Genomic DNA, 17698 nt, shown 5'->3' on the forward strand with positions numbered 1-17698 from the left:
CCAAACTACATGGATTAAGGAGTGTCAGTATTAGTGAGTCACCGGTCTATACCTAGTGCACCCTCCCTTTCTCGGTCACACGCGCACGCTGAAACACACCAACATTCTCTGGCTCTATTGTTCAGAGGCCACCAGGTATTCCATGGAGAGGCGGAGTGGTAAACAGTGACACTCACGCCAAACGTTCACCACAGCCAATGAGGGGTACATGGGTGGCGATGGCCTGCGATGGAGAGAGTGGGTACCAATCTAGAGTACCAGTCAAAGTTTGGACACCTTCTCATTCAAGAGTTTTTCTTTATGTTTTATATTTTCTACAATGTAGAATAATAGTGACATCAAAACCACCAAATACACATACAGAATCATGTAGTAACCAAAAAAGTGTTTAACAGATCAAAACATAAAGCCACCCTTTGCCTGATGACAGCTTTGCACTCTTAGCATTCTCTCAAACCGGCTTCATGAGGAATGCTTTTCCAACAGTCTTTGAAGGAGTTCCCACATAGTGCTGAGGCATTTGTTAGCTGCTTTTTCTCACTCTGCATTCCAAACCATCTCAGTTGGTTTGAGGTTGGGTGTTTGTGGAGGTCAGCGTCATCTGATGCAGCACTCCATCACTCTCCTTCTTGGTCAAATATGCCCTTACACAGCCTGGAGGTGTGTTCACAGTCATTGTCCTGTTGCTTCACTGTGGGAACCACACATGCGGAGATCATCCGTTCACCTAGTCTGCATCTCACAAAGACAAGGCGGTTGGAACCAAAAATCTCAAATTTGGACTCATTAGACCAAAGGACAGATTTCCACCTGTCTAATGTCCATTGATCGTGTTTCTTGGCCCAAGCAAGTCTCCTCTTCTTACTTGTGTCCTTTAGTAGTGGTTTCTTTGCAGCAATTCGACCATGAAGGCCTGATTCACTCAGTCTCCTCTGAACAGTTGATGTTGAGATATGTCTGTTACTTGAACTCTGAAGCATTTATTTGGCGCTGCAGTTTCTGAGGCTGGTAACTCTAATGAACTTATCCTCTGCAGCAGAGGTAACTCTGGGTCTTTCCTTTCCTGTGGCGGTCCTCATGAGAGCCAGTTTCATCATAGCACTTGGTTTTTGCGACTGCACTTAAAGAAACTTTCAAAGCTGTTGAAATTTCCAGATTGACTGACCTGCTTGTCTTAAAGTAGTGGCGGACTGTCGTTTCTCTTTGCTTATTTGAGCTGTTCTTCTTGCCATAATATGGACTTGGGCTGCCTTCTGTATACCATCCCTACCTTGTCACAACACCACTGATTGCCTCAAAGGCATTAAGGAAAGAACTTCCAGAAATGACCATTTAACAAGGCAGGTAAGGGTGCGGCTGGATGTTCTTTACCAGTCGGCCATCAGATTGCCACCAATGCTCCTTATAGGACACATCACTGCACTCTATACTCCTCTGTAAACTGGTCATCTCTATATACCCGTCGCAAGACCCACTGGTTGATGCTTATTTATAAAACCCTCTTAGGCCCCACTCCCCCCCCTATCTGAGATATCTACTGCAGCCCTCATCCTCCACATACAACATCCGTTCTGCAAGTCAAATTCTGTTAATCAAGGCAAAGGGTGGATACCTTGAAGAATCTCAAATACAAAATATGTTTCCATGTGTTATTTCAGTTTAGTCTTCACTATTATTTCACAGTGTAGAAAATAGTAAAAGTAAAGAAAAGGCCAGGAATGAGTCCAAACGTTTGACTGGTACTGTATATGTGATGGTACATTATGAGCTAGATTAGTTCTATGGGTGTGGTTGAATATCTGTACAGCAGGACACACCGTTTTGGAATGTTCCGAGAAATAGGCTACGTAGAACAAACATGCCTCTTTGACATGTAGAACAAGGAATCACATTGGCTCTATTCATGGCACTTGTAGTCGATCTGCAACGCTCAATAACTTCTGGCAAATGAACGTGACCCTGGAAAATTATACCCAAGTAGCAAGATACCCACTGCAGTGTTTTACAGTTACAGAACCAAACCCACTGCAGTGTTTTACAGTTACAGTGCCTTGCGAAAGTATTCGGCCCCCTTGAACTTTGCGACCTTTTGCCACATTTCAGGCTTCAAACATAAAGATATAAAACTGTATTTTTTTGTGAAGAATCAACAACAAGTGGGACACAATCATGAAGTGGAACGACATTTATTGGATATTTCAAACTTTTTTAACAAATCAAAAACTGAAACATTGGGCGTGCAAAATTATTCAGCCCCCTTAAGTTAATACTTTGTAGCGCCACCTTTTGCTGCGATTACAGCTGTAAGTCGCTTGGGGTATGTCTCTATCAGTTTTGCACATCGAGAGACTGACATTTTTTCCCATTCCTCCTTGCAAAACAGCTCGAGCTCAGTGAGGTTGGATGGAGAGCATTTGTGAACAGCAGTTTTCAGTTCTTTCCACAGATTCTCGATTGGCTTCAGGTCTGGACTTTGACTTGGCCATTCTAACACCTGGATATGTTTATTTTTGAACCATTCCATTGTAGATTTTGCTTTATGTTTTGGATCATTGTCTTGTTGGAAGACAAATCTCCGTCCCAGTCTCAGGTCTTTTGTAGACTCCTTTCGGATTTTCTTCCAGAATGGTCTTGGTATTTGGCTCCATCCATCTTCCCATCAATTTTAACCATCTTCCCTGTCCCTGCTGAAGAAAAGCAGGCCCAAACCATGATGCTGCCACCACCATGTTTGACAGTGGGGATGGTGTGTTCAGGGTGATGAGCTGTGTTGCTTTTACGCCAAACATAACGTTTTGCATTGTTGCCAAAAAGTTTAATTTTGGTTTCATCTGACCAGAGCACCTTCTTCCACATGTTTGGTGTGTCTCCCAGGTGGCTTGTGGCAAACTTTAAACAACACTTTTATGGATATCTTTAAGAAATGGCTTTCTTCTTGCCACTCTTCCATAAAGGCCAGATTTGTGCAATATACGACTGATTGTTGTCCTATGGACAGAGTCTCCCACCTCAGCTGTAGATCTCTGCAGTTCATCCAGAGTGATCATGGGCCTCTTGGCTGCATCTCTGATCAGTCTTCTCCTTGTATGAGCTGAAAGTTTAGAGGGACGGCCATGTCTTGGTAGATTTGCAGTGGTCTGATACTCCTTCCATTTCAATATTATCGCTTGCACAGTGCTCCTTGGGATGTTTAAAGCTTGGGAAATCTTTTTGTATCCAAATCCGGCTTTAAACTTCTTCACAACAGTATCTCGGACCTGCCTGGTGTGTTCCTTGTTCTTCATGATGCTCTCTGCGCTTTTAACGGACCTCTGAGACTATCACAGTGCAGGTGCATTTATACGGAGACTTGATTACACACAGGTGGATTGTATTTATCATCATTAGTCATTTAGGTCAACATTGGATCATTCAGAGATCCTCACTGAACTTCTGGAGAGTTTGCTGCACTGAAAGTAAAGGGGCTGAATAATTTTGCGCGCCCAATTTTTCAGTTTTTGATTTGTTAAAAAAGTTTGAAATATCCAATAAATGTCGTTCCACTTCATGATTGTGTCCCACTTGTTGATTCTTCACAAAAAAACACAGTTTTATATCTTTATGTTTGAAGCCTGAAATGTGGCAAAAGGTCGCAAAGTTCAAGGGGCCCGAATACTTTCGCAAGGCACTGAACCAAACCCACTGCAGTATTTTACAGTTATAGAACCAAACCCACTGCAGTGTTTTACAGTTATAGAACCAAACCCACTGCAGTGTTTTACAGTTATAGAACCAAACCCGCTGCAGTATTTTACAGTTATAGAACCAAACCCGCTGCAGTATTTTACAGTTATAGAACCAAACCCACTGCAGTGTTTTACAGTTATAGAACCAAACCCACTGCAGTGTTTTACAGTTATAGAACCAAACCCACTGCAGTATTTTACAGTTATAGAACCAAACCCACTGCAGTGTTTTACAGTTATAGAACCAAACCCACTGCAGTATTTTACAGTTATAGAACCAAACCGACTGCAGTGTTTTACAGTTATAGAACCAAACCCACTGCAGTGTTTTACAGTTATAGAACCAAACCCACTGCAGTGTTTTACAGTTATAGAACCAAACCCACTGCAGTGTTTTACAGTTATAGAACCAAACCCACTGCAGTGTTTTACAGTTATAGATCCAAACCCACTGCAGTATTTTACAGTTATAGAACCAAACCCACTGCAGTATTTTACAGTTATAGAACCAAACCCACTGCAGTGTTTTACAGTTATAGAACCAAACCCACTGCAGTATGTTACAGTTATAGAACCAAACCCACTGCAGTATTTTACAGTTATAGAACCAAACCCACTGCAGTGTTTTACAGTTATAGAACCAAACCCACTGCAGTGTTTTACAGTTATAGAACCAGAAGAAGCACTCTGGCGCCTCCGGCATTGTCTGACATCCTGTCAGTCTAAAAACATGTGGCTGTTGTGAGAACAGACACTGACAGTCTAAAAACATGTGGCTGTTGTGAGAACAGACACTGACATTCTTACGTGATGAGTCAGAGCTCAACAAGTGGAAATGATTCTCTTAAATAGTCAAAGTATTTCATCTGGAACAAAAATCCATGAACCGTTGATTAGAAGCTCTTGCCAAGTTGGAAAAATATCAAAACGAGTGCATGAACAAAACACGTTTTAATTGAACAAATGAAACTAAACAAATGGTTTATCTTTCAAATTCAATATGAACCCAGATAACTTCGGAGGTAAAGTAGAGCGGGACGTGCAGATTGGGACGTTCGCTTAAAAGCCCCTCTTAAAACAAACGGCTTACTTATCCCCCCCATCCCTTCAAAAGGCCCCAAACAGACAGGAAGGAACATCTTCAAAGTATGACAACGTCCTGTTTGCCCTGGTTAAGGCTCTTCTCCTCAGACAGACTTCACAAACCAGGCATCACATAGGCAATGTTGTCCAGAGTCTCTGCCTAGAAGAAAGATGGGGATAATAGAAGTTGGTGAGGGTCCTAATCATTTGACAGCTACTGAATGTGTGTGTGTGTGTGTGTGTGTAAGCCTCACCAGTGTGTGTGAGTGTGAAGGGCAGCTGCGTAGCTCAGGGACCAGAGAGGTGAGACAGGCCAGGGGAGCCAGGGCACACAGTAGAGAGTCCAGTAACACAGACAGACTTCCTGACACTGCCATCATCTCCTAGAGAGAGACAGAAAGAGACACCGACAGGGAAAGAGAAAGAAATAAAGGGAGGGTCAGGGCGAAAGAGAGCGAGATTCATCAAACTATCAGCAACTTCAATCAAACAATGCTTGCATGACATGTCCGTATTCAGTAGCCTTTCAGTGTGAGGACAATGAAGCCAACAGTGTTCAACCAGGCCCACCTTAGTTCCCTGAAGCCGGTGGCCAATGTGAGACAGCGATTCCCCCAGCAGCTGTAGGTGGGCCGCTGCGTTCACTGGGTCTACCTCAGGCCCTGTCAACATGGGTGAGTCTGTGGTATCAGGGGTCATGAGACTGCAACTAGCTGTAGAGGCCTCCGCTCTTATCTCGTTCTGCTGGTCGTCCATGTACATCCAGAACGATGGCATGGTAGACTCCTCCCTACTCTGGGAGAGGAGCGGGGGGGAAACGAGGGATGAGTAAGAAGCAGAAAAGGAGATCAGTGGAAGGAAACTTACCAAGCACTGCCCTCTGCTGTCCATTTGACACAATAACACCTAGAAGCTGCTCTTTTAGATCTAGGATCAGTACACCCTCCCTATATCCTTAACATTAATCACTACTGGGGAAATGCTAGACATAACTTAGATCAGGGTCTAGAGGGCAACTTGGTCTTCCTCTTACTAACCATCTCCAGAAAGAGGCCTTAGTCCCCAGGTGAATCTCAATTCCTCTCTCCTTGACTCCTTCTTAAACCTCATTAGAGGAGAACGTCTGAGGCTGCAAGGAATCAAGGACATAAAATGGAGACTCACCCCACCTATTCACTCACTTCCTCAAATCTCTCCCCTTCTGTCAACCATTCGTCTGGTGATTCACAGGTCTGGTGGTCGTACTGGTGATGGGAGAGAGCATACAACTCCGGTCCTGCACTGCCATTGGTCCAACTGTGGAGGTGGGTGTGGTCACCTGTAAAGAGTACGGAATGGATGAAGCACCTATGAGATTGAGCCAAAATTACAGGGAGATGTGTGTCCCAAATGGCACCCTATTCCTTACATAGTGCACTAGTTCTGACCATTGTCAAAAGTAGTGCTCTATGTAGGGAACAGGGTGCCATTGCTCCAAATTTCAGTCACGCTCACGATGTATCCGCGTTCCAAACCTGAATGTCTCCTCTTCTTGTATGACTTCTTGCATTTGCGTTCTTTGACAAGTTGTTCCTCATCCGCCACTAGGTCATCATCCTCATCCTCCTCTCTCAGGAAATCTTTGTAGGATCTTTTCTTCTCTCTCTGACTGCGGCTGGTCACAAGGCCCACCTCTCCCTCCATCTTCTACACCTGGGAAAGAGAGGCAGTAATATAGACATTAAAATCGATGCACATAACATGATACAATGTATAGGTTCAAATATACTGAATAGGCTGCTATTGCAAAGAAGCTGCTTGGGCACACTGGCGAAAATATGCATTTTAACCTCCTAACAGGTGCATTCTACCACCTCTAAACAAACACACTGCCTACCTGCTCCGCACAAATGTAAACGCAGTACGGAGGTGGCTCTGTTGCTCAACCGCTCGTGGTAATTTCGATTATGAATTAGCTATGAATTGGTAGCAGATCAAGAGAACTCCGTTGTGGCTTTCCGATGTGTCGACAAAGAACTGATGGACCATCTCCAAACTTCACCCACCGCTTGTCGCCATCTTTGAAGAGTTCAAAGTTTGCTGCGCTCACAAGCGCAGGATAACGCACCCCGTGGGTGGAGGCGCATGGTTTACGTAAAATGAGACATTGGCCTACACTTTTCAAAGGGTAACAAAATCACTATTATTTGCAAAACGTTGCAATGTATGTTACAATTTCGCCGTGTGATTAAATTCATATGTTTTTACTCACAGACTGTCAGGCTAGCCTACTCTACTCAATTTATGGGTGGTAAATCGTTGCTCCATAATTTCCTGAATTTGAAGTCTCCTTCGCTGGTGGGATGATTTCAACACCATTGGAATGCGAGTCCCTGCTGGTACAAATTCCACGGACTCATGTTTAGGAAATGATCGAATCGTTCTCACCCCATTTGCTCCCCCTTCCCTCACGTCCACATAGTCGCCCTTCCCTCACGTCCACATAGTCGCTGAATCACGGTAAGCGGTCAAAGCAATATTCTTATCGCTGACTGCTTCCGCATGAAAATCACATTCTAAAACTTTATGACCAATTCTTTTATTGCTACAATTTAGCACACCAGTTATACGCAATCTATATATTTGGCTGCATTGTTGCAGACTTGCAGGTTGCAACAAAGTTACAGTTATGGATTATTCTCCATTAAATAAATGAATCTTTAAATCAAATATTATGGCATCAAAATCGAATAATTATACCCTTATAATGCATACCTATATTAACACTATCATATATGAATCATCAACTGATATTAGACCTAAGAGGGAATTAAATAGTAATAGTTGTTTACATCATTGCCAAATTGCCACTGCCATTTCCAGGCATGATTGAGTGCTTTGTTGTGACAGAGAGAGGGAGGTTGAACTTGGCAGTCAGAGATTAAGTCAAACAGCATTGCAGCACACTGTGTGTACAGAAACAGTGGAGAGTATTTAGGTTACACTGTTAACAATTAAACCAACAGGTGTCTATTCATCTTTCTTTACCCATGCTAATTGAATGTACTGTACAGTACATCCACAGAGACTAACGTTAGTCTAGTGGAAGGTGGGTGAGGAGTTCAACAAAATAATACTCAACTATAATGTACAGTACAAGGTGCTATAACCTTTAAGGTTTCTTCAGCTGTCCCCATAGGAGCCAAGTGTGTATTTGGACAGTGGACTTCAAGTTCACTGTGTCTGTGACTCTGTCTTATTTGAGCTAGACATTGCACTTGAACATCAGGAGAGTGCAATGTCAGCGAGTCCATTATGAAATGTTGCTATGTATCAGAAAAATAATGACACATAAACCACAATGTGACTTGTACATTGGGTAATTGTTCTTACCTCTTCTGCATTTAGTGTTAGGGAATTTACAGTATTTCACCAGTTTATGGAAAATGTATTCAATCACATGTATTTCATGACCTTTTTTTAATATGTATGTATATATGTATTATATGACCTTTATTTAACCAGGCAAGTCAGATAAGAACACATTCTTATTTTCAATGACGGCCTGGGAACAGTGGGTTAACTGCCTGTTCAGGGGCAGAACGACAGATTTGTACCTTATTAGCTCAGGATATGAACTTGCAACCTTTCAGTTACTAGTCTAATGCTCTAACCACTAGGCTACCCTGCCGCCCCGTATATACATATATATATATATATATATATATGATTGTATATATATATATAATGGACAGTAAACCTAACACAAAGAGCCAACTAGCGAACTTCAAGTAGCAAACTTGAATCATCAAACATGAGATTACTATCACTTCTTGACAAAACACACCATAGTCATGTGATTGTGCTGTGTCGTTTACACAGAGTCTGGATTTCAACACTCCTCCCTCTGCTCCCCAGAGTGCTGAAGTTACACTGTCATGTTTAGTTAGTGCTGACTTCTGATCCCTCCTCCTAGCCTACATTCCTGTCACCATTCTATGTTGTTCCTGAAGTTGCTCTGTCATGATTAGTCCTAGTCCCTCCATACTCCCCAGTTGTCCATTGCTATTCCCTCACTCCTCCCTCTTCTTTCCAGGGTGGTAAAAAAGTGAGTCATGTTTACTCTTGGTCCCTCCCTCCAGTTTTCCATTTATATTCCTAAAGTTGTGCTGTCATGTTAAGCACTGGTCCCTCCCTCCAGTTTTCCATTTATATTCCTAAAGTTGCGCTGTCATGTTAAGCGCTGGTCCCTCCCTCCAGTTTTCGATTTATGTTCCTAAAGTTGCCTTGTCATGTTAAGCATTGGGCCCTCCCTCCAGTTTTCCATTTCTATTCCTAAAGTTGCCTTATCATGTTAAGCGCTGGTCCCTCCTCCCCCAGTTTTCCATTACTAGTATTCCTAAAGTTGCCCTGTCATGTTAAGCGCGGGTCCCTCCTCCCCCAGTTTTCCATTACTAGTATTCCTAAAGTTGCCCTGTCATGTTAAGCGCGGGTCCCTCCTCCCCCAGTTTTCCATTACTAGTATGCCTAAAGTTGCCCTGTCATGTTTAGTCCTAGTCCCTCCCTCCACAATGTTCCCATAGCTGTTCCTAGCTGAGCTGTTGTTGAGTCAGGTTTACTGCTTCCTGTTTCTCTCAGCTCAGCTAACCCGTGAAAGAGAAGAAGGGAGGGAGGGAGGAGGGGAGGACAGTATAAAGAGAGGTAGAGACCGGAGAGGAGGCACACAAAATAAGGATTGTACACTTAGGAAGAAAGAAAGAGAGAGAAGGAGAAGACAGTCTCTCATTGTGGGAATATAACAACAAAGAAAGGACCAACTATTGTATAACTTGTGAACTGGTGAGTGAAAAAACTGATTTACAATTTGACTTTTGTGCCATTTCTGGGTCATAGCTTTCAGTCATAACTTTCTATAGCAACTGACATTGCAATTCCTGTTTGGGTCATATAGCAACATGCAAGTATCTGATGTGTGATCATTGTAAAGGCTTATTGTCAACATACATATCATGTTTATACGGTGTACTCTGTTATAGATCAGACGGTATGACATCGTGTTATCTCAGTCATATTGATGGTTTTCTCTGTTGTGAATACAGATATGGAGACAGACAAGAAGATACAGACACAAGTGGAGCTCACAGACAGGTAAGGCTGTTGTTACAGCCAGCAGTATACATGCTACTGATTTCTGTGTTTTGATTGAACTTAGCAGACAGTTAACATACGCTGTCTCTGTGCTGGTCTCTACCAAGCATATGAAGATCGCAGACAAACCAAACTGTTTCTTGTGTTAGTAAGTGTCTTATAAACATGCTGCTTTTGCAAGAGGCAGTGTTTCATGGGGTGTTCTTCTGAGTAGGTGTCTATTGCTCTGATCTACTTGCTGTCACCTGCAGTATCTTATCCCCATTAGCAGTTAGATAGACCCGTGTTGGTTTTCCACCTCTAAGTGATATGTCACCCAGTTGTCCTATATGTCAGTGGGCATTCCCCCTCTCATCCTTCTGTCAATCATCACTCAGTGTGTAAGACAGTCTTTATCACAGATTGAAAACAGAAGTTAACATGACCCCCCCCATCTCTGTCTCTGTCTCTGTCTCTGTCTCTGTCTCTGTCTCTGTCTCTGTCTCTGTCTCTGTCTCTGTCTCTGTCTCTGTCTCTGTCTCTGTCTCTGTCTCTGAACAGTACAGTACAGTAATGCTGTAACTTTACAGGTTGAATACAGGGGTTAATGTGTTTTCCTCTCTCTCTCCCACAGTGATCTGTCTGAGCAGATTAAGGCTGTGACCAAGGACAGCCATGTCAGAGCAGAGAACACTGAGCTGATGCTGGCCTACCAGAGAGGAAACGTCAGTCTGACACAGTACAAGGTAATCAATCATTGACATATCATTAACAAAGGCAAAGATTCATCTCTCTGTTTAAACCTCTGCTGTATCTTAGTAAATGGAGATACTAGCAAGTACAACGCAATTAGTCTTGTGATTCCTTATCTACACTGTAATTCACATTAGTTGTTCCGTGTGGACATGCAACATTTTTCGAGCTGGAGCGCCATGCATCATCATGCTCCATCATTCTATCATGTGCTGCTATCAACTGTTGTGGGTCAAGGTACTGTGTTTTGTGTATAATGGAAGTATTGAGACTAACCCTAGTTTATATCCTTTCCTTGTCTCCTTTCCTCAGCTTCTCCTGTGCTCCCTCTATGAGATTTATCAAGCACTAGAGGAAGCTCTGGACAACAACTCCAACCACCCGAGTGTCGCGCCTATATACTTCCCCCTGGAACTAGCACGGCTGGAGTCAGTGGAGAGAGACCTGGAGCATTTCTATGGGCAGGACTGGAGAGAGAAGATTGTTGTACCGGCTGCCACTAAAATATATGCCCATAGACTCAGACAGGTGTGTATTAAACTGGACTGGTCTGTGGAAGTTGAATCGTACCATAATGCTTTATAACAGGGTTTCCCCAACTCGGCCCAGGGGCCTCCTCTGGGTGCACATTTTAGTTTTTGCCCCAGCACCACACAGCTGATTCAAATAACTACCTCATCATCAAACTTTGATTATTTGAATCATCTGTGTAGTGCTAGGATAAAAAACTAAACGTGCACCCAAAATGGGCCCCAAGACCGAGTTTAGGAAACCCTGCCTTATGTAACCACGAAGGGGGCAAATGAGGCAAATGAGGGTTTCAAAAATCCAATGTAAATTCAGCCAAACGTTAGAAGTTGAGATAACAAAAATTGTAAAAAATTGGTTACTTGGAATGGGTTTATAGTGCATTCACACCAGTGACTGTACTGACTCTCTCTCTCCTTCTCTCCTTCCCTCCACAGATCGGCAAAGACAACCCTGAGTACCTAGTGGCCCACGCGTACACCCGCTACCTCGGCGACCTATCTGGCGGACAAGTCCTTGGCCGCATTACTCAGAAGTCTCTGGGGCTGAAGGGTGGCGAGGGTCTGTCGTTCTTTTCCTTCCCGGGCGTGAGCAGCCCCAACCTGTTCAAACAGCTGTACAGGAGTAGAATGAACAGCATAGAGCTGGAGGAGGAGGAGAGGAAAGGAATGCTGGAGGAGGCTGTCAGAGCCTTCGAGTTGAACATCCAGGTGAGGAGGAGTGGAGAGGAGAGGATGGAGTGGAGGAGGAGAGGAATGGAGGAGTGGAGAGGAGGATGGAGGAGGAGAGGAGCGGAGGAGGAGAGGAGTGGAGGATGGGGTGGGGGGGGGGGGGTGACGAGGAATAGGAAAACGGGACAGCCATGGTTTAGGGGGGATATAAGGTTAGATATTAGGGTTGGTGTTCAACTATGAGCTAAGTGAGTGCCATTTAGTTTTTTTTTATGAGCTTCTTGGCTCTTCGTACATAAGATGACTGACTTTTGACTGATGTTGTCTTGCCTCTGTCTGTGATGCAGGTCTTTGACGATCTTCAGAAGATGGTGTCTGTGACAGAGACGGAAAGTGAGCTCATGCATACGACAACCAGAAATAGATGCACAAGACACTCGTCGACACATTCCGAACTGGCTGAGGGTAAGTTACGCACACACGCAGACACACACACACACACACACACACGCATAGGCACATGAATGTGCGAACGCATGCACGCACACACAGACACCACACGCACGGACACACACACACGACTGAATATGATGACGGTGATATTTAGTACTTATGCAGTTAGTGTGTTAGATAATACTAATAATTCCTCCTTTTCTCAGGAGAGAAACTGACGGCTAGATCCCTTCAGATCCAGACCAGTCTGGTCAACGCATCACCCCTCTTCAGAATGGTGCTGGGGATCTGTGTCGCCCTGGCAACGGTTGGCATGGGAATCTATGCTTTTTAAAGTTGTAGAGAAGTGTTTTCAGCAAAGTTGTATCCGTCCATAACAGAAGATTACCCTAGACCTAGATGATGATGTTGGGAGTATTTTTGTACTTTAAAGACTTTAAAGAGAATGAAGGACCCCATATTTTATAATGTTGTTGATCCTAAATAGTTTTAAAAGTTGTTAAAAAAACTAAATACTTTACAGAAGTAAGTAATAACTTAGTGATATACATTCTTATAGTTCCTGTGTTGTATGTAGCCACATTAAACTATGAGTTAGGATGTGTATGATATTGATACATGTCCATGTGTCTGACTGGCAGTACTGACTCAATGTCCACCAGTATAAAATCACTAGTACACTAGAAATAGACTAGTACTCCTGAGCATTTTGTGAAATTTCGGAATCATTTATCAATGTCACTGTGAAAATGCGAGAAATGAAATCTATCCTTTTTCATTTACAATCTCAAGATTTAGCCATTACTACTGTAATATTTCTACCTGTCAAATCCATTTTTGTAAAGTCAGTTATACTGTTTGTAATTTGTTCAACAAAAATATTTGTATATATTGTATATATTTGTACTTTTTTTAATAAAGAGAGTATACCATGTGGGGTATAAAATGCACAGATCATTTCTTCATCGTCTACATTATTTAAAATCCTTTCCTCTATCAACATCCAACCACAGAGTAACAATGTAGATTGAACATGTCGTTTTATCTCAATCAGTGTGCATAAAAAAGTTTAATTAATACACTTCAAAATGAAGAGAACAACAATAAAATAGGAACCCAAATCCCATCCTTCTATTTCCCAAATAATAACAGACAAATTCGATAACAATGTCAGGCTGTTAGAATTCTCTTCTAATATATGAGTCTTGTGGTGATAATAGGCTTTAAAAGCCCCTTCATTACATTTCCTTCTGAAGATGTTGCGACTCCTCATCTTCTTTGGCTTGTCATGCTCCACTTCCTGTCCAGCGCAGTCCTCGAAGACTGAAGGCTGGTCATCTTCTTTGGCTTGTCATGCTCCACTTCCTGTCCAGCGCAGTCCTCGAAGGCTGGTCATCTTCTTTGGCTTGTCATGCTCCACTTCCTGTCCAGCGCAGTCCTCGAAGGCTGGTCATCTTTGGCTTGTCATGCTCCACTTCCTGTCCAGCGCAGTCCTCGAAGGCTGGTCATCTTCTTTGGCTTGTCATGCTCCACTTCCTGTCCAGCGCAGTCCTCGAAGGCTGGTCATCTTCTTTGATGGTCTGGAATGTGGTGCTGGTGGCATCAGAACGAGGTGCTTATCGAGGCTCAGCCTCCTATACCAGCTGTAGATAGTTCTGTGGTAGGATGGGCTCCAGGTCTAAATGCCAGTCGGAAACAACAGCTTGGGAGGGTTCCGATCCCGGGGGAAAGGGTCACTAACTTCCTCATTCTGCTGTGTTTCTGCTCTAATGTCTCCTTGGTCAGGTGCCGAGCTAGAGGACAGTGGCTCAGAGTCTGACACAGCAGCGTTGCTTTTACCTTGCTTCTTCAGCTCTATGTCTTCTTTGAACAAGAACATGGTTCTCCATCATACTCTGGGTAATAAGTCCCTCCTCCTTGTTAGCAGCAAACCGATCAGGTACACTCTTAGCAATCCACAGAGCTACAAGGCAAACCACGTAGAGGTTGAAGATCTTTGATAACCAGTCCAAGTGCTCTCGCCAGCACCGTTCTGGGGCCTAGTATCTCCTCCAGGTTCGCCATGATGTTCGTGGCCACTGTTGGTCAATTTCTTCAACAAATGATCAGGTCTATATAATTATCAAACATACATTAGTAATGGAAAGGAAACACAGACTCTGTTTAAGCATTAAAAATACTCCTTTAGTAATATAATTTCTAGGCAGAAGTTGGTACGGAGTACAATATAACAGTATATGATAGTTTCTCCCCAAGTTCTGCAAAATGTCTAAAACATCCTGTAACTCATATAACCTCTCCCAGTCCTCCTTGTGTGAGTTTCCCTGGCAGCAACATTTTAATAAATCTAACCTCCCCTGACAGCAGTAACCATCTTATCAGCAATTAAAAGCTCAGAAGTGGGTTTGACCAAAACTTGACCTTTCATCACAAGTACAGGGTCATGACAAGGGGAACGAGTGTAAGCATCTTCTGACAGGTGGCTGGTTTCATCAGGTCTGTGACAGCCTTGTGTTGTCGGACAACCAGGTAACCACGGTGGGATCCAGACAGGAGGAGTCTGAACGTAGACACCTTCTGATAGTGTCTGAAGGTCACAACACTCAAAACATGGTTGACACACACACAGAGAGGTCCTGAAGAGGAGACCCTTACAGTTTATCATAACACAATATATGAACCCTTTAAAGGGTATAAGGCCTTGGTTTAACCCTCTTCACCACCTCCAAGTGATCTGTGGACTGCTGAAGAGTGTTGACCAGCTGCCCCCCCGTGGCCTGGCCCATAACAAGGACCATAGGAGAGCTTCTGCATCCTTCAAAAGAGGGGTGACCTTCAGAGAAAGTCAGTTCCGAAAGAGTTTGTAAGTCACTTGAAGAATTACCTGGGAGATAATGTCCTGATGGTTTAACTGAGCACCACGACCTGCTTCGAGAAGGTCTTGGAGGCGGGTCGTCACCTTGGTCCCGATTTCAGTGAGGGCTCTTTGGACGATGTCCCTTGTGCTGTCTCTTCCTGCTGCCATGTCCACCAGGCTCTCCATGACCTCCCTGACTTCCTGTGGAATATATTTCTCTCTTTTCCATGTGATCTCTAAATGCTCCTCTTATGAATATTGATAGAGGTTAAAACAGCAGTCTATAATAAGATATTTATATATTCAATTTTCAATAAATTTGCAAAAATGTCAACAATCCTGTTTTGACATCGTCATTATGGAGTGTTGTGTGTAGATGGGTGAAAAAAAAACAATTTAATACATTTCGAATTTCGGGCTTTAACACAACAAAATGTGGAATAAGTCAAGGGGTATGAATACTTTCTGAATGCACTGCATGTATTTCTTATGAAACACACAGCATGCCTCTATTATGACAGTATTACACTGAACATAGTCACAAACAGGGATAAGAGAAGCTGGTCATTCCTTTCCAGTAGACCGGAGAGACGGGCATCGTTCCTCATTGAGCTCTCTCCAAACATCCTGCTTGATGTTAACGAGCCTGTGCCGACTCCTCACCTTCAATGTCTGTCTGTGAGTTTGAATTTAGTGGAATATTGAGTTGCATATTAGCAGTGGCAAATGTTTATACGAATGAAAGCATTTACAACTCATGTTGAACACCTGACACACTTGACAATGTCATTTTGATCAGGCTATTATGGATCTTTCACATCTCGCTGGTTATAAAGTGAAGTATATTTCTTACCAGCTCAATGCGGCAGGGTTTTCTCCCCTCTCTCGTCCTGAAATCTACAAATGAAACACAGAACGCATATCAGTCACTTTGCGTCATATATTAAGCAAAGAGACTTATCGTATTTTGGCCATGTATTTAGCTTCATTATTAGCTAAACAGGAAAGTGTTGGACAGGTTGACTTCCTGTGGACCTTGAGGTTGCTCTCACTTTTTCAGGAAGGCTTTCTCAACATTGAAGATGATCCATCCCCTCATGTGATTGACAGTGATGTAGGTTGACAGTGCTGCCTGCCCCTGAAGGGTCAGGAACTCTCTGATGAGCTTCTCTGTAAGACAGGCCATCATTAGCTCTGGAACCAGTGAGCAGAGCTCTAACTGGCCATTCATTTGAACTCATACAAACTTATAAGGGATATGACGGGCCACGTTTGACCTGTTATTTATCACTTCCTATGTAGTCAAACAAACAAAATGGAGAGAGATGTGTATGCCACAACGCCAGATATAGGTTATGAAGTGATTTGTCTTCATAAACGAATATTGAGGTGTTTTACACAGTGACATCACTTGATGGCGCTCAATGTCAAGCGATGTTTTTGTCATCATACAATTGAATTTGCCATGTGTCCTGCGGGCCGCTGTAAACCCATAGAGAGCCTATTGAATTACTAGAGGGGCATTGTCAAATGTTAAGCGGAGCAGCACAGGAGAACCCAAGAGCAGACTCAGACCAGGAAACAGGGATGAATGAACCAAGATATTTATTGCAACACAGGGAGAGATGAAGTACAGATCCAGGGAAGCTTGGATGAGTTGTAGGAAACCCAATGTGGAGGCTGAGGTTGGAGTGAGCTGGGTTGGGACAGGGTAAACCGGTCCGGAGGGGAATCCAAGGGAGTGATGATGAGTTGAATTCAGAACAGGGTAGCGAAATGTGGAACAGGAGACAGGAACCAGTCAGAGCGGCAAAATGAGATTACGATCTGGCAGAGTGGAAGTGGCAGGATTGAGTATTTGTAGAGGTCTTGATTATGGAACGGGTTGCAGCTGGTGGGGAACTGCTCTGACTCCAGCACACCTGTCTCCAACCACACAATCACACAGAGAGAGAGCGAGAAGAAGAGGGAGAGAACTGGGGAAATGGCTGCAGGTCAAGGAGACACCGAATGTCCACTAGGGGGTGTAGCAGGAGCAGATGTGACAATAAACCCTCCAATTTCCATAATTGGGCAAACACGGCAGCCATCTTGGTCAGGAATGAATCCTATACCAGTCTAATTACAATGAATGGCAGGATAGGCAGAGGTAATATACAGCTCTGGAAAATATTAAGAAACCACTGCAAATGATCAGTTTCTCTGGTTTTACTATTTATAGGTATGTGTTTGGGTAAAATTAACATTTTTATTTAATTATATAAACTACTGACAACATTTCTCCCAAATTCCTAATAAAAATGTAATTTAGAGCATTTATTTGCAGAAAATGACAATTGGTGACTTTATGCCACTCCTGGCGCAGAAATTCCTCCACCAAATGTCACAGTGGGTGCGAGACCTGGAGAGACCTACAAGCCACAGTGTCTCGCACCCACTGTGAAATTTGGTGGAGGATCAGTGATGATCTGGGGGTGTTTCAGCAAGGCTGGAATCGGGCAGATTTGTCTTTTTGAAGGACG

The 17698-nt window shown here is 43.3% G+C and overlaps 3 protein-coding genes across 3 annotated transcripts in view; 2 read left to right on the forward strand and 1 right to left on the reverse strand.

The window, feature by feature from the left end:
* LOC109865841 (kelch-like ECH-associated protein 1B) overlaps window positions 1–17698 on the forward strand; it is a 520109-nt gene that overhangs the window by 120326 nt on the left and 382085 nt on the right. The gene's annotated exons all lie outside the window — the stretch shown is intronic.
* LOC116355456 (HMG domain-containing protein 4-like) lies at window positions 4658–7355 on the reverse strand. The gene is made up of 6 exons (XM_031799339.1): window positions 6685–7355; window positions 6323–6500; window positions 5990–6126; window positions 5379–5603; window positions 5063–5191; window positions 4658–4968 (listed from the first exon to the last, which is right to left on the reverse strand). Exons 2-6 carry the CDS (start codon window positions 6489–6491, stop codon window positions 4924–4926), a joined length of 705 nt encoding a protein of 234 aa, XP_031655199.1. The 5' UTR covers window positions 6492–6500; window positions 6685–7355; the 3' UTR covers window positions 4658–4923.
* On the forward strand, window positions 9410–13274 carry LOC116355452 (heme oxygenase-like). Its single transcript, XM_031799334.1, has 7 exons — window positions 9410–9626; window positions 9887–9935; window positions 10549–10660; window positions 10980–11195; window positions 11633–11905; window positions 12214–12331; window positions 12526–13274. The coding sequence occupies exons 2-7, from the start codon at window positions 9889–9891 to the stop codon at window positions 12651–12653; spliced, it is 894 nt and encodes a 297-aa protein (XP_031655194.1). The 5' UTR covers window positions 9410–9626; window positions 9887–9888; the 3' UTR covers window positions 12654–13274.

Source organism: Oncorhynchus kisutch, linkage group LG20 (assembly GCF_002021735.2).
Source record: "Oncorhynchus kisutch isolate 150728-3 linkage group LG20, Okis_V2, whole genome shotgun sequence".
In the NCBI taxonomy this organism is placed as follows: domain Eukaryota; kingdom Metazoa; phylum Chordata; class Actinopteri; order Salmoniformes; family Salmonidae; genus Oncorhynchus; species Oncorhynchus kisutch.

Excerpts from the sequence above, each read along its gene's own strand:
- LOC116355456 (XM_031799339.1), bottom strand. The coding sequence starts at position 6,491 with ATGGAGGGAGAGGTGGGCCTTGTGACCAGCCGCAGTCAGAGAGAGAAG. Across the intron at positions 5,604-5,989 it reads AAGGGGAGAGATTTGAGGAA|AGTAGGGAGGAGTCTACCAT; the intron begins GTGAGTGAATAG and ends CTCCTCTCCCAG. Across the intron at positions 4,969-5,062 it reads CTTCACACTCACACACACTG|GCAGAGACTCTGGACAACAT; the intron begins GTGAGGCTTACA and ends TCTTTCTTCTAG.
- LOC116355452 (XM_031799334.1), top strand. The coding sequence starts at position 9,889 with ATGGAGACAGACAAGAAGATACAGACACAAGTGGAGCTCACAGACAG. Across the intron at positions 11,196-11,632 it reads ATGCCCATAGACTCAGACAG|ATCGGCAAAGACAACCCTGA; the intron begins GTGTGTATTAAA and ends TTCCCTCCACAG. Across the intron at positions 11,906-12,213 it reads CCTTCGAGTTGAACATCCAG|GTCTTTGACGATCTTCAGAA; the intron begins GTGAGGAGGAGT and ends TCTGTGATGCAG.